The following is a 14,901-nucleotide window of genomic DNA, read 5'->3' as shown; positions in this document are numbered from 1 at the left end:
TGTGTGTGTGTGTGTGTGTGTGTGTGAATATTGTCTTTGTTTTTGCCTTGTGCAATCATTGAATTTTCAGAAAATTTGGAACATAATTTCTAACTGTCTTTTAATGTTTTCGATTTAAAAGGTAAATAAGATTTGTGGGCATCCTGTCAGACCACCAACACAAAGCCCCCGTTGTTCTTTCGATTGGAACAAAGAAAAGCATGGAATGAAGACTTCTCTGAGAAATGGGGAAGAGACACTTGCCAACAGAAGAAAGTAAGACATTTGTTTTACAACCAGAGAGAAAAAAAAGAAAGTAAGCCATTAATTTTACAACAGAATAGAATGTGTTCGGTAAAGTGGAGTGAAATACACTATCAAAGAAAAGAAAAAGCGACAGTGTTCATAGATTCAAAAGTCAGTGTTTCCTCCTGTTCTATTAAGTAAGAACCTAAGTTCAACTTATGAGACCAATAAATATTTCTGTGATAATTGAAGTTTTCCATAAGACAACTTAGGACATTAGACTATCGGACACTGGGCATACAGCTTGTGCGACTGAGGAAGAGTTTTAATTTTATTCAAATTCTTTATGTTGCTGTGATTGATGAACTGCACAGTGCCAGCTACAAAGAGAACACATGTGAATGGTGTAGACATTCTCATGTGTATTAGCAAAAAAATTAGATTAAAAAAGTTTCTGTTTTACTCAGGATGCTGAAAATAGAAGTTTGTCCAAGTCAGTCACTATTGAATAGTTTGCTGTTTCTAATTTACATTTCTGCCACTATACTCTTCATTAATTCACATGTTAAATTAGAGCTGTCTTTAGTGTACTGTTGCTTGACAATTGAGGCTACATTGTGTTTGGAAAATAAAGGGTTAGCTAAGGAGAGGAAGCCCCTCAATGAAATGGATTGACACAGTGCCTGCAAAGTGATTAAGTTAGTATGGTGCAGAATTAGGCAGGATTTTGATCAGTTGACCCAGGGTTGCTGTGGATTGGAATCGGCTCAGTCATCCAGGAAAAAACAAGACAAAACTGGACTACACCTAAAACTGGAGGACAAGGAAGAGTTCTGAAAATCTGTGGAAGATTTCATATTGCTGTTCATGAAGTTCCTTGTGAGCAGTGACTTTATGGATTCACTGAATATTCTAAGTTGTTACCAAAAAAGTACACAATAAATAAAAATCCACCTAAACTCCCATCAGCAAACAAATGGAAGTGTTCATTTTTATCCCTTCTTTTCTTGGTTTCTCCCAACCCCATGTCAGTCCTGTTTTATAATAGTGGCATTATGCAGTATTTTTCCTTTTGTGACTGAGATACTTCACTCAGCATAATGTCCTCCAGGGTCATTCATTTTGAATAACATTGCATGAGTTCCTTGTTTTTCAATGCAGCATAGTATTCCATTGCTAAGAAAACGAACAGGTTCAACCTGGATAGGCTTAAACCAGGCTGCTCCTTGGAGGCAAGGATTCTGAAGCTTCGTCTGACATAATTTGGACATGTTGCAAGGAGGGACCAGTCCTTCTCCAAGGACATCGTGCTTGGGAGCATGGAGGGATAGCGCAGGAGCGGAAGACCCTCTATGTGGTGAATTGATTCAGTGATGGTTAATTGTGGTAGGTGTGTCAGAGACAGTGAGATTGGCACAGGATAGAGCTTGATTTGCGGCTGTTGTACATAGGGTTGCTATGAGTCACAGATGACTCAACGGCACATAACAACAACAGTGATTTAGTGCACAAGGAGCTCTTCCTGAGTAAGCCTCAGCCTCTGAAAAGTTGCTCAAGGGTGACGTACGTGTGGATGTTGACTCCATGGTAATGAGTGAGAGTAAAAAAGTGTGAGGGTTCTGTCTCCTGTTCACTGACTTTACAGGATCCAACTTCTATTTCTTGAGAAGAGGTACTGTTTTTACACTCACTTGAGCATCATATTTTCAGGGCTGCTCGTGTACTATAATAAAATGGTAGCCCTCTTCTGGATATTGCCATATAATGTGCAGACTTGGATTTTACTTGTTTGTTATCAGCTGATACTTGTTGAACTTGAAGCGGATGGAGGAAGATCAAAGACGAAGCCTTCAGTATGGACTTAGACCTCAATATCAACAAAAGAAAAATTCACAACTGGAGCAACAGACACAAGCATGGCAGAGAGAATATGGCAGCTGAGCATACTTTCCTTTTACTCGAATCCACCATCAGCACCGTTGGAAGCTGCAGTCAAGAAATCACATACTATCTGGCGTGAAGCAAACCAGCTGCCAAGGATCTCTTTAAAATGCTAAAGGCTAATGTTAGACTTAGGCGTGTTTGATCTAAGTCATGGCATCTTCAGTTATTTCATATGCATTTGAAGTTTGCACAATGGATAACGAAGACTGAAGAAGTATTGATGCTTTTGAATCCTGGCGTTGGCAAAGAGTGTTAACTAGCAGCATTGACTGTCAAAAGAACAGACAAACCTGTCTTAGAGGAAGTGCAGAAAGAGGGCTAGCTACTTAGAGGCAGAAATGATGCGACTTCATCTCATAGTCTTTGGGAATATTGTCAGGAGTGATCAGTCTCCGAAGAGAGGAAGGACATTGTGCTTGGAAAAGTAGGGGGTGTGGTGTCATTGAAATAGAAGAAGATCCTCAAAAGAGATTCATCTGTATTGTTGTGTGACATCAAATTGGAACCAACCCAGGGCTGACCCTCCAGCGGGTTTTCACAGGCAGTTAATCTCACTGGAGGAGATTGCCATTCTTCTCCCACAGAGCAGATGGTGGAGTCAAACCACATGCCTTCAGGACTGCAACTCAAAGCACCCGAACACAACAGAGATTGTAAGAATGACACAGAATCTGGCAGTTTTGTTCTGCTCAACATAGGGTTGCTATGATTTGGGGTTGACACAGCAGCAAAAGCAAATAAGGGCAATTAACTGCCTTTGACTTGTGGAGTTGGAGAGGAGTACTGCACATGCCAGAAACTTCCAAAAGAATGAACCAGCCTGTCTTAGAGTAAGTGCAACCAAGGTGCTTCACAGAGGCAAGGGTGGTGAACATTTTCTTATGTACTTTGGGCATGTTGTGTGGAGGGACCACTCTGGGAAAGGTGAAGGCTCACATTTCTGTTTAACTTCTTCCACCCTCCATATCCAGCTACCTGCAGTCTTTCTCTTAAGCAGGTTGTTTTTGTTGTTGTAGTTGTTGTTGTTGTGTACCACTGACTCAGAACTGACCCATAGCTGACCCTCCAGCAGGTTTTGAGAGGCAGTTAATTATATGGGAGGAGATTGTTCATCCTCCTCCAGTGGATTTGAACAGTGTGCCTTTGGGGATGACAGAGTGAATCCCTACTGCTAGGTCACCAGGGATCCCTCTCTTAAGAATACCCAGCAATTCCACTACTGGGAATATACCCCCAAAGAAACGATAACTGCCACCCAAGCAAATATATGCACACCCACGTTTATCGTGGCTTTGCTCACAATAGGAAAGTGTTGGAAACAACCTAAGGGCCTATCAACAAACGAATGGATAGAGAAGCTGTGGTATATTCACACAGTGGAATACTATGCTGCATTGAAAAATAAGAAACTCATGCAATATTATGCAAAATGGATAACCCTGAAGGACATTATTCTGAGTTAAATATTTCAGTCACAAAAGGACAAATACTGCACAGTGCCACTGTTGTAAAATGGGACTGACATCGAAGTTGGGGGGAGACTGGTTCTTCACTCAAACAAATGAGGGAGAGGACTGTTTAAAAAGACTATAGGATTAGGTATTATTGTCGTGACAGGAGTAAAGAATGAAGGCTGCATAGTGGAGTGGACATGGAGGAGGAATTGTATAACAATGAAAGAGTTGTTCTTTTACTTTTCAAAGAGAAGAGCGAACTGAATTTTTCTTCTGTCCTGTGTGGTCATTGTTCAACTCTTTGATGCATAAGAGATAATTACAAAGACTGTGGCCTAGATGTTTACCTCTAGACTGACATCCTTGCTTTTTAGCACTCAGAAGAGATGGGTCCCTGACAGCAGATTTTTCTAATGCAATTCATCTTTTTTATTTAATTTTTTTGTTTTATATTCGTTTGCTTACAAAGTTCATATATATTGTTTCCCACTAGTCTTCATTCACATTGTATTTTATAATTTCAGTCCCATGTATTATGGTTTTTAAATTTTATATATATATGTATGTATATACACATATATACATTTACATATATACACATAATACACACACACACACACACACACACGTATATGGACAATGTTTGGTGGAGCTCCCTGATTAAAACAAGCTTGAAAGCAGGAATGGCATTTGCTTCTGACATAGCTTGCCTCCAGAAATCCTGTGAACTTGGAGAAATGATGAAAGTTATATGTGTTCAGGTCTTTCGTTCATAGGGTCGCTATGAGTCATCTATGACCCGATGGCACTTAACAACAACAACAACAGTTTATTTACAGAGTTTGAATACATTGTTTTTCAGACCAGATTCTTTCAATTTCCCTCACCCTCCCATCAAATGGTACAACCTATGCTTAATACCTCTCCCCACACACAGCCTCCTCCCTCAGCTTCCACCCTTCCCACCCCCGCCCCCTTGGATCCTCGTAATCATTCTGCTATAATGGTTTTATATATTTGTCCTTGAGGAACGGAGTTAGTTCACTCAGCACAGTACTCTCCAGTCCCACCCAAGTTAGGTGATAGTTTACAAAATCTTTGCCCCTGTGTGCTGTGTAGTATTCCATTGTGTGAATGCACCATAATTTCCCAGTGACAGTGTTACGCTCACTCTGACAAACTGACTGCTGTCAAGTTGGTTCTGACTTAAAGCAACCCTCCATCAGTTTTCGGAGGCGGCACACCGTAAGGGAGGAGATGGTCCATCTTTCTCCAGATGAACCAGTGGGGCCTTAGAACTGCTGGACACATGTAGCCTTTTGCTTAGAAGTTTAGCTTGCCTTAATTTTATCGTCAGAGTAAGATTTTCTTTCTGGTTTGAAAGCCCATGGCATTTTTAATTGCTTTGTATTCATCTGAAAGTTGGATAAAGAACAAAGAAGACTGAAGAAGAATTGCTACTTTTAAATTGTGGTGATGGAGAAGATGACTGGATAGACTATGGATTTCCAAAAGAATGAGCACATCTGCCTTGCGGGGAGTACAACCAGATTGCTCCTCAAAGTGGTGAAACTTCACTTCACATGCTCGCTTGGGAATATTGCCAGAAAGGGCTAGTCCTTGGCCAAAGACATCATGATGAGAAAGACAGAGGGTCAGAGGAGGATGGATAATGGATGAGGATCAGCAAGATGGACTGCCACTTTGCACTTGAACTTGATGGAGATGATGAGGCTAGTGCCCAACTCTATGAGGTTCAGCTGTCTCGTTCCTGGGTCTCCAGGAGTGGGAGTCCACTGGTAACACCAGTGTGTTTAATTTAACAGCATCCTTGGATCTAAGAGTTGTTCTAGGATTGCTTATGAACTACTACCCTGGTCTTCTTTGAGCGTGGAAGGAGTTGAATTCTTTTGATTTTTGTTTAGGAGATGTGATTGTGTTGATTCAATAGAAATTTTCCCCACTTCTATTTACAAAACCTGCTAATACATGAGTTGTTGTTAGGGTCCATCAAATCATAGATGACTCGTAGCGACCTGTGAACGAAAGACCTGAACCCTTGTATAACTTTCATCATTTCTCCAAGTTCATATAGTTTCTGGAGATAAGCTATTTCGAAAGTGGATGCCACTCCTGCTTCCACACTTGTTTTAATCAGGGAGTGCCACCAAACACTGTCCACCATGGGTCACCATTATCACATTTGACACATCAGTGTTGCAGTCTTTAGCATCACAGCAACCATGAGTTACCTCTGTACAGCAAATGGACAGAGTGGAAGATTAAATAACAGACCAGTTACAAAGGTCTCCATAAGGCTGAAAAAGGCAAGAGCAAGCTGTGCTTCTTTAACTGCTCCAGCCAAGAGTGACTGTTTTGCCTTTTCTTAAAATCAGAAACCAAATCAGCCCCACTCTAAGACATGGTGCTCACATAGCTGTCAGACCAGCCTGGGCACAGTGATTTCCCGTGGCAATTCCTGCTCCCTGCTTGGTTTCCTGAAGTTAGCTGGTAAGAATAAGCTATTAGGAAGCTTAAATTGGTGATAATTAGCTGTACATTATTATTTCAAAGTGGTGTGGCTGTGCCAATTAAGTGGGTAATTAGGAAAACCCCAGGACAATAAATTAAGGCAGAGTGTCAACACCAGAGCCCCATCTGTTCTCTAGCAAGCATTCCAATTAGCCAGCTTCCCGTTTAAGCATGCGCCAATTAACAGGACTGCCTGCATTTATGACAATGTGTTTGGGTAATAGAGACTGTTTTAAGTGATGAGTAAGATTGTATACATGTGTGTGTATTTACTATTAGTGAGAATTTTTATGTGCATGCGGTGAACAGGAAAGTTTTAGAAATACTGAGCTTTTAATATTTCAAAAATATAATTTAAATTGTTTCATTAGTTTTTCCTCAGTTTCCTCAACTGGGAAAATATAACACTGTATTTTCATTTTATTTGAATGTGTGTTTTTTAATCTGGATGTGAGTATTTGTTTTATCACTTGGAACGTTTAAACAATTTTCTCTCCTGAAAATAGGAGCTAAAGAAGGGACTGACTGTAAATTCATTGATTGTGGAGGACCAGGTAGGGCACCCTTCTAACTCATAGAGACACCACGTACTAAAGCAAAGTCATTGATAGCTGGTACGTTAGAAGGGATTAGTGAGGGAGAAATTAGACATATATTGAATGAAAGAATAAAGAATATTAATAATATGATGATGATGATGGCTAAAAGAGCTAGACTATGTTCATATAAAACACATGTGACTAAATAAGATGTTAAAATAGATGATTTATTTTTATATGGTCAAATCTTATTCAGTATAATCCTTTAGAAGTTAAACTGAGTTTTGAAATTCTAGAAAGGTAAGTTTGTTTGTGCATTTTTATGAGTAAGTCTGTATTGATATACTGGTTTTAATGATGGGTTGTGTGTACTAACATCAAGTGCAGAAAAATATTCATAGGTTAGGAGAGTCCACTGAGGAAATTTCAATATCGTTTCTTGTACTAGGGAAAATAATTTACAATCGATTTCCTAAAACAAAGTCAGTGCTTCTTTGAGGTGCCACTATTATTTATTACCTGTAAGTTTAATTCACTAAAATAAAGGCTATGTTCCCTTCAATGAAGACTTTACTGTTTAATTTAAAACACTGCCTCACGAATGTTGGTGTTAAGGGCAACCAGGCCAACACAAAGCTGTGGGGAGGTGATGAGAGAAGAGACACAGGGGACCGGGCTGCCAGGAGGGCCGGGGGCATGACCCCCTCACATAATGAAGGTCAGGACCTGCAGGGGGCCAGAGCCCAGCCACATGGGCAACAAATGCCAGAAGGTGGAGCAAACATCTGGCAAAAGTTTAGACCTATCTTTTATTTTTTTTAGGTGGCGCTGGGGAGTGGGGAATAGGAGTTAAGGAGAGAATGAAAAATCTTAAGAATCTGATGAAAAGTTGCTGCAACAAAGTTCATTTAAAAAAAAATCATAGAAAATTTTGTCATTTTGCTAAACAATTTATTCCTTGGAAAGGGACATCATGGTTGGAAAGTTGGAGGGTCATCGAAGTAGAGGAAGACCCCCAATGAAATGAATTGACACAGTGACTTCAGCAATGGGTTCTAGTGCGTCAGGTATTATAAGGGTGGCACAGGACAAGGCAGGGTTCGGATCAGCTGTTCAGAGGGTTTCTATGATTCGTAATCAACTTGACAGCACCTAACAAAAGCAACATCAACATCAACAACAACATCAACAACAATGGTAAATGTAGCAGAAAGATGGGTGATCTTCTCTCCTCTGATTTAAAGCCTCTGTAAACTCACTGGAGGGTCAGTTAAGAGTCATTTCCAACTTGATGTCATATAACAACAGTAACATCAACACCAAAGGAAATGTGGTGAACAGGTCATCCTGAGGACAAAGGGGAGGCTGGACTGTGCTACTGGTGAGGAGTGTTAATGTACCTGGACCTTTAAGACCAAATAAATCTGCCCTGGAGGGTGTGTAGCCCAGATCCTCCTCAGAAGAGAGGATGTCAATACAGCAGCCCTTACACTTCCCTGGGACCAGGTCAGGTACAGGGTGATGGAAAGTAAAGGGTCATTGAAGAAGAAGATGACCCTCAATCTGATAGATTGAGCCAGTGACAGCCGCAGTGGGGTCAAATCTAGCAACAGCTGTGAGGCTGGACTTTGTCCCATTGCACAGAGAGAGATTAGGAGTCAGAACTGACTTATTTGCACTTAACAATAACAACAAAATGGAAACCAAATTATCTTTCACAAAATGAGTTTGCTGTTTCTTTTCAGATGTTCATGGAAAAACTAGTGGACACTTCACGAATTATCTTCCTTGAAATCTAAACAATGTAGATGAGAGTCATTATATTGTGATGGTGCTGAAACGAGAGATAGAGTCAACTATCTGTTGGGGTTTCTTAGTTGAAGTTGAGATTTGGTGTTCAGAGGGTCACTATGAGTTGAACTCTTCTCAGCTGCACCTGACAACAAGGACAGCTCAGAGTGTGATTGATACTAGACATGACTGTGCACATTTATTTTGTATACCCACAGTAGATACTCATAGGTTGTTTTTTGTGGTAACAATTACTGAAAATCATAGAAAACAAACATGTAGCTACTGTTGGCTACAGTCAGAACTCTCTACCTCGCTGGTCTGTTTTGTTTCAGGGAGCATGAGGTTTGCCTTGCAGGATACAAGTTCCATTTTTGTTCCAACTTTCCTTCTCAAGTTACTTTGCAACGAGTAGTACTGAAAATATCATTCTGAAGACTTATTCTCTCCTCAAATTTCTTACTATAGAAAGAATCACAGATACATTGTGGGGTTGTGTGGTAATTTTTTTTTTCTTTTACCCAGCCAAAGGAAGACTGACTTTGAAATAATTTTCAACCTGATTCTTTAAAAACTTAATTTTTTTCCATGGCAGCTTTGCTGATGACTGAGAGACTAGCCAATAATGTTAATAATGGTGACTGTGGTGATGTGAAGGGTTCCAGGGTGATGCAAACAGTTAAGTGTTGGATGGCAAATTAAAAAGGTAGCCTTTTCCAACCTGCCTGTCTGCTTCTGAAAGGTCACAGCTTTGAAAATATCGTTGTGTGATTTTTCTCTTCTCACATGAGGTCACATGAGTTGGAATTGATCTTCTGGCAACAGCTTTTGGTTTGGGAGCGTTCTGCTTCTTTTACATTACTTACATCTCACTCATCAGCATGGCAGAAGTGTTCCCAGGGTGCTCTTAGGTGGCTTAGATGGTAAGATTTTGTCTTTCACACTTTGAACTTGTTGTAGTAGGTTCCACTCTTTAGAATACCATCAGGACTCATCAGTCCTTGGAAAAAGATATTGTTGTTGCTGTTAGGTGCCATTGAATCGTAGATGACTCATAGTGACCCTATGAACAAAAGACCTAAGAACCGTTCATGGAGTTTCTAGGGGCAAGCCATTTCGGAAATGGATGCACTCTTGTTTCCAAGCTTGTTTTAATTGGGAAGCTCTACCAAACACTGTCTGCCATGGGTAACCATTATCACATTTGACACATCAGTGTCTCAGTGTTTAACATCACAGCAACCATGAGTTACCTCTGTACAGTAAATGGACAGACCAGTGCTATACCACCTAGAGGAATGTTTGACGAAAACCAATTTAAACCAGGCCCAAAGGCCACAGATTAAAATCACCCATCTTGGGCTTGGTAGCATAACTTTCTGTCCACTAGGCCAACGTAGCTCTCTCTATGTTGTCATCATTTATTGTTGTTAAGTGCCATCGAGTCGTAGATGACTCATAGCAACCCTATGAATGAAAGACCTGAAAATGTAAAGGGTCATCTAAATAGAGGAAGATACCCCCCCCCAGCAGTGACTACAATAATGGACTTGAGCATGGTAGAGATTGTGAGTGAGGATGGCATGAAACGGGCAGGGCGTGGAGCGAGTGTTCCTGGGACACTGTGTGTCATCCTCAGCTCAAGAAATCTAACAACAGCAACATATTGAACTATACATCAAAAGGTTCCTGTTTGGTTTTTTTCTGATAGTTTTTCCCCCCTTTCAAAATTAACTCTAATATTTTCCTACATTGCCACCAAGATTGTATGAGGTGGAGGGATTATATCACATATATATTGGTTTGTATGCTCTATTTCCTTAATGGTGTTGGCTTTCTTTTAAGTCTTGAGTTATTGGCCCAACACTATTTCCACAAATGAGCATATAAAAAAAAAAAACCAACAACAACAAAAAACCCTTTGTTGTAAGTTCTTTTCAGGAGAGAACAGAGTTTTATAAAGTACATTTTTGAAACATGGCAAAACAGTATTAGAGCTAGTTTTGAAAAACAACTTTTAATGCCAGATTTAAGTTACTCTTAGTAAAGTCTTTTAGAAAGGTTCTTTGTTAATTGTTTTTTTTCAGAAAGGTTCCTTTTACAAGGACATTTAATAATAACGAGCTGGATTTCGAGTGTCATTGTAAGCTGAGCAATGGAGACCTATACTTACACATTCATCATTTGCTAGAGTCATTCCTCCTCCTGGCAGCCCCATGTGTACTTGAATAAGTAGGGCTTTGCTTTCTAAGTTTTCAGAGGCTGGTTTTTCAGAAGGAATTTACTGAATCTTTTCTTTTCACAAACATCTGGATAGACTTGAAGTTCTAAACTAAATTTCAGCCAAGTTATTAACTATTTACATCACTCAGAAACTCCGCCTTACTTGCCCTTGAGTGCAATCTAACTTATAGCAACCCTCTATTGCATTTTGGAGACTAAATCTGTATGGGATGAATTTGCTCATCTTTATCCAGCCAAGTGGCTTGGTGAGTTTAACTACGAATCTCTGAGTTCTCAGTGCACTATCAGAACACCTTAATTTGTGTGTGTAGTTAGCTGCAAAGTTCCAGCTCAGGCCCAGTATAAAATAACCACCAGAGTTGACCAGTCAGGCAAAGAATTCCCTCTAAGAGGTCTTCGCAGATAGTAGCACATTGTCCATATTCTTTTCCATTTCTCTTTCCTGTCCCTGTTCCAGTCATATCCCATCAACCCACCTGCATTAATTCCTGGAGCAGTATTGAGAACTCACAGTGATCATCTAATGTCACATGTACAAGCGCCACAGAGTACCTCCTATGAAGAGGGAGAAATGTGGAAACACTTAGCCAAGGAGAAGAACGGTGTCAATCTGTAGGTCACACATTCCCCAATGAGCAGTGAGTTCAGGTAGAGTTCAAAGAGCAGATTTCATGAATAATTCTTTTACAAAAATAATTTGTTATCAAATATATATGCAGTGTATGTTTTAACCACATTTATGTTTCTGAGAAATGTACAACACATTTTGTGATATATTTCTCCTTGCTTCCTCTCTATCTGAAACCCTGTATTGAAAGGATTCAGATACTAAAAAGAAACTCTCCTTATAGGAAACTTAGACCTATAAATGTGATCCTTTTCAGACACTAGTTAGGGGAATTATTGCTGCAATAGAATTGAAATCGAAGTCGTTTTCTATTCTAAAGATTTGTGTGTAAGACGTTTTGTTAAACACAGTGACATGGGTGAGAATAAGTGGTAAAATAGAGACTAGCAAGACCATTCTTCTCTAGAAGGATGTAATTACGCATTTCCTCTGCCCAGTAGGAGCTGGCATTTTACGGGTCTGCTTTTTGACTGCTGTGGTCAGATGTGTCTGCAGGGTTGAGCTTGCTCGTTAATGCCACATTAACCTTAACTTTGCCTCGGGCCACTAACTAGCAAACTGCACATTTGACCTTTGTTCTACACATATTTTCAAGCAGCATGCGAGGCAGTTTGGGTTCTGTGTTATGGGTGAAAGGAGCACCAATGGCTCGGGTGGTGAAACACTCAGCAGCTAACCGGAAGTTCAGAGGTTCTAACTCACCAGATGCACCTCGGAAGAGGCATAAGTGAGGCTCCTCCTGTGCTGAGTTTTAACCTCAGGAACGTGATGGGTCAGGTTTATTCCAGCCTGTGAGTTCTCTTGAGTTGGAATTGACTGAACAACAATGAAATGGATTTCATTTGCTAATTAGGTGTGGAGTGACTTTTTAAGAGTTGTATTGTTATTTTCTTTTTAAATCATTATATGCCCTTAAAATAAAGAAATGTGTGACCTGATTCTTCTCCAATTCTTTTCCCCATAATTCGCTTCTGTAAATGTTATAAATAATTTCTCTTATGTCATGTACAGTGGAACAGAGGAGAAGTTTAAAAGAGTGACTTTTTATTAATGTTTTAAAATAGAAATTAATTTCCCCTAGGTAAGGACATAAGATTCAGAGTTATGCTTTTTGAACATATCTTTGTTTCCAGCACTATTTAATTAAATGAAAGACAAAGTCAGAGACACATTAGAACAATACGCTTAAATGCAAACTGCTTCCCGGAAGGTCAGCAAAGTTTGAAAATGACATAGTTGTCACCCTGCACGTCATGGGTATGAACACGATGTCAGTTTAAGAAATTAAAAAGAATAATTAACTTAGTAGAATGTTTTGGTATATTATGCTGATTTTGCTATGGGGATCCCACAAAACATTTAATTGTGTTCATGAAAAACCTACACCTCGACCAAAAAGCAGTTGTCTGAACAGAGCAAGGAAACACTGTATAATTTAAAATCAAGAAAGGTGGACAGCAGGGCGGTATTCTTTCTCCATATATATTCAATCTGTGTGTTGAACAAATCATTCAAGAAACTAGACTTTATGAAGAAGAGTGTGGCTCCAGGAGTAGAGGAAACATCACTGGTGACATGTGTTAATGCAGATGACAGGACCTTACAGAAAGTGAGGAGGGCGCCAAGCACTTGCTGCTGAAGATCATGGACAGCAGGTTCCAGTAGGGATTATTTCTCAACATCACAAAACAAAAATCCTTACTACTGGGCAGATATGCAGATAAGCTATGAAAAGGCATTTATAATGGTCTTTTGTTCTTCTAGTTGCTATGAGTCAACCTGGATTTGATGGCAATCAACAACAACAACAACAACAACTGGGCAGATAGACAACATCATAATAGATGAAGAAGAGACTGAAGTTGTCAATTATTTCATTTTACTTAAATTCATAATTGACACCCATGGTACCAGCAGTCAAGAAATAAAAAGACAACATGCATTGGAAAAATCTCCTGTCAGGACCTCTCCAGGGTCCTAAAGATCAAAGATGTCTCTTTAAAGACTAAAGCATGCCTGATCTAAACATGATCTTCTCAATAGCTAGCTATACATCTGAAAGTTTGACAATGACTCAGGATGACCAAAGAAAACAGAACACCTCTGAATTGGGGTGTTGGAGAAGAGTCGTGAATATCCCATGGGCTTGCAAGACAACAAATAGGTCTGTCATGGAGAAAGGGAAGCCAGGGTTCTCCTTGGAGGCAATGGCTGGTGAAATTCCATCATGCATATGTTGTGCACGTTTTCAGGAGGGGCATGCGTAGAAAAGTGGACGTTCAGTGCATGAGAGGAAGACGTTCAATGAGAAGTATTGACACCACGATGGTAACAATGGGCTCAGGCGTGTTGGAGATTGTGAGGATGGCACAGGATAGGACAGAGCTGAGGGCCATTATGCATAGGTCACTATGAGTTGAGTCATTGCTGACTCAGTGTCACAAAACAACAACAGTTATGGAATATGTTGCTGTTGTTAGGTGCTGTTGAGTTAAGTATAACTCACAGACTCTGTGAACAGCCAACCTGAACCTTGTCCTATCCTGTGCCACCGATGGTAACCATGTCAACCTATCTTGTTAGGGGTCTTCCCCTCTTTTGCTGACCTTTCATCTCTCCAGGCATGTATCCATTTTCAGGGAATAACCTCACCTCGGTGCCATCAAATAGGCTCCAGTTCATCACACTGTGAACATCAGATCAAAACCTTGCCTAGCCTGTGCCATCCTCACGGTTTCTTCAATGCTCAAAGCCAGCATTGTAATAACTATGGAAATCCTCCTCAGTAAGGGGAATATTATACAGCTGTAAAAATTAGCCCTGTATTATCAACTTGAAAGGAGTTCAGGATACATGTGGGAGAAAAGTTAATTTCAAGTCATGTGTGTAGCTTGGCCACAGTTTTGTAAAATAACCATCCTCCCACCCATCTTTGCAAACTAAAAAAGGAACAAATGCGATACATATTTTATATGTATCAATTATGCATTGTCTAGCTATTTGTTTATTTATCTGCTTATCTCTTTTATCTGCAAAGTAGTACACGTCTACTCAAAACTAATTGCCATTGAGTTTAATCAACCCATAGCTGACCCTCCTGGGAGTTGCCAGAGGCTGCAAATTACATAGGGGGTGATTGTCTGTTTTTCTCCCAAAGAATGGCTGGTAAATTCAAATATCTTACCTTGGACTTGACAATACAACTCCCTCCCTTTCAAGGCACTAGAGCTCCTTAAGTACACACACACATGTGCATGCTCAAACACACACACACACACAAACTCCCCAGAATCCTGATCAAGCCACCAGAATTCCCTGTGTACACACACACACACACACACACACACACACAAGTGCTAATGTTTGTTACCTTAGGAAGAAGAAAAAAAAATTAAGGATGGATCAATATCAACTTGTTTATCATGTGCCTTTTATTACTTTCCTATGTCCTTTTCAACATATATGCAGAGCAGATTATCCGAGAAGCTGGGCTCTATGAGGAGAATTGTGGCATCAGGATTGGTGGAAGATCTATTAACAATCT

At 40.0% G+C, this 14,901-nt stretch overlaps 1 protein-coding gene across 1 annotated transcript in view; it reads left to right on the top strand.

Annotated features, from left to right (window-relative positions):
- Window positions 1-14,901, top strand: part of GPC5 (glypican 5) — a 667,761-nt gene that overhangs the window by 455,548 nt on the left and 197,312 nt on the right. The window contains exon 4 of the mRNA XM_006879630.1: window positions 122-255. Coding sequence (XP_006879692.1) covers window positions 122-255 — 134 coding nt within the window. The remainder of the gene's footprint in view (window positions 1-121; window positions 256-14,901) is intronic.

This window comes from Elephantulus edwardii, unplaced genomic scaffold (assembly GCF_000299155.1).
Source record: "Elephantulus edwardii isolate Elephantulus edwardi_28Jun2011 unplaced genomic scaffold, EleEdw1.0 scaffold00004, whole genome shotgun sequence".
In the NCBI taxonomy this organism is placed as follows: Eukaryota; Metazoa; Chordata; class Mammalia; order Macroscelidea; family Macroscelididae; genus Elephantulus; species Elephantulus edwardii.
This window is presented reverse-complemented; position numbering and strand designations above follow the sequence as displayed.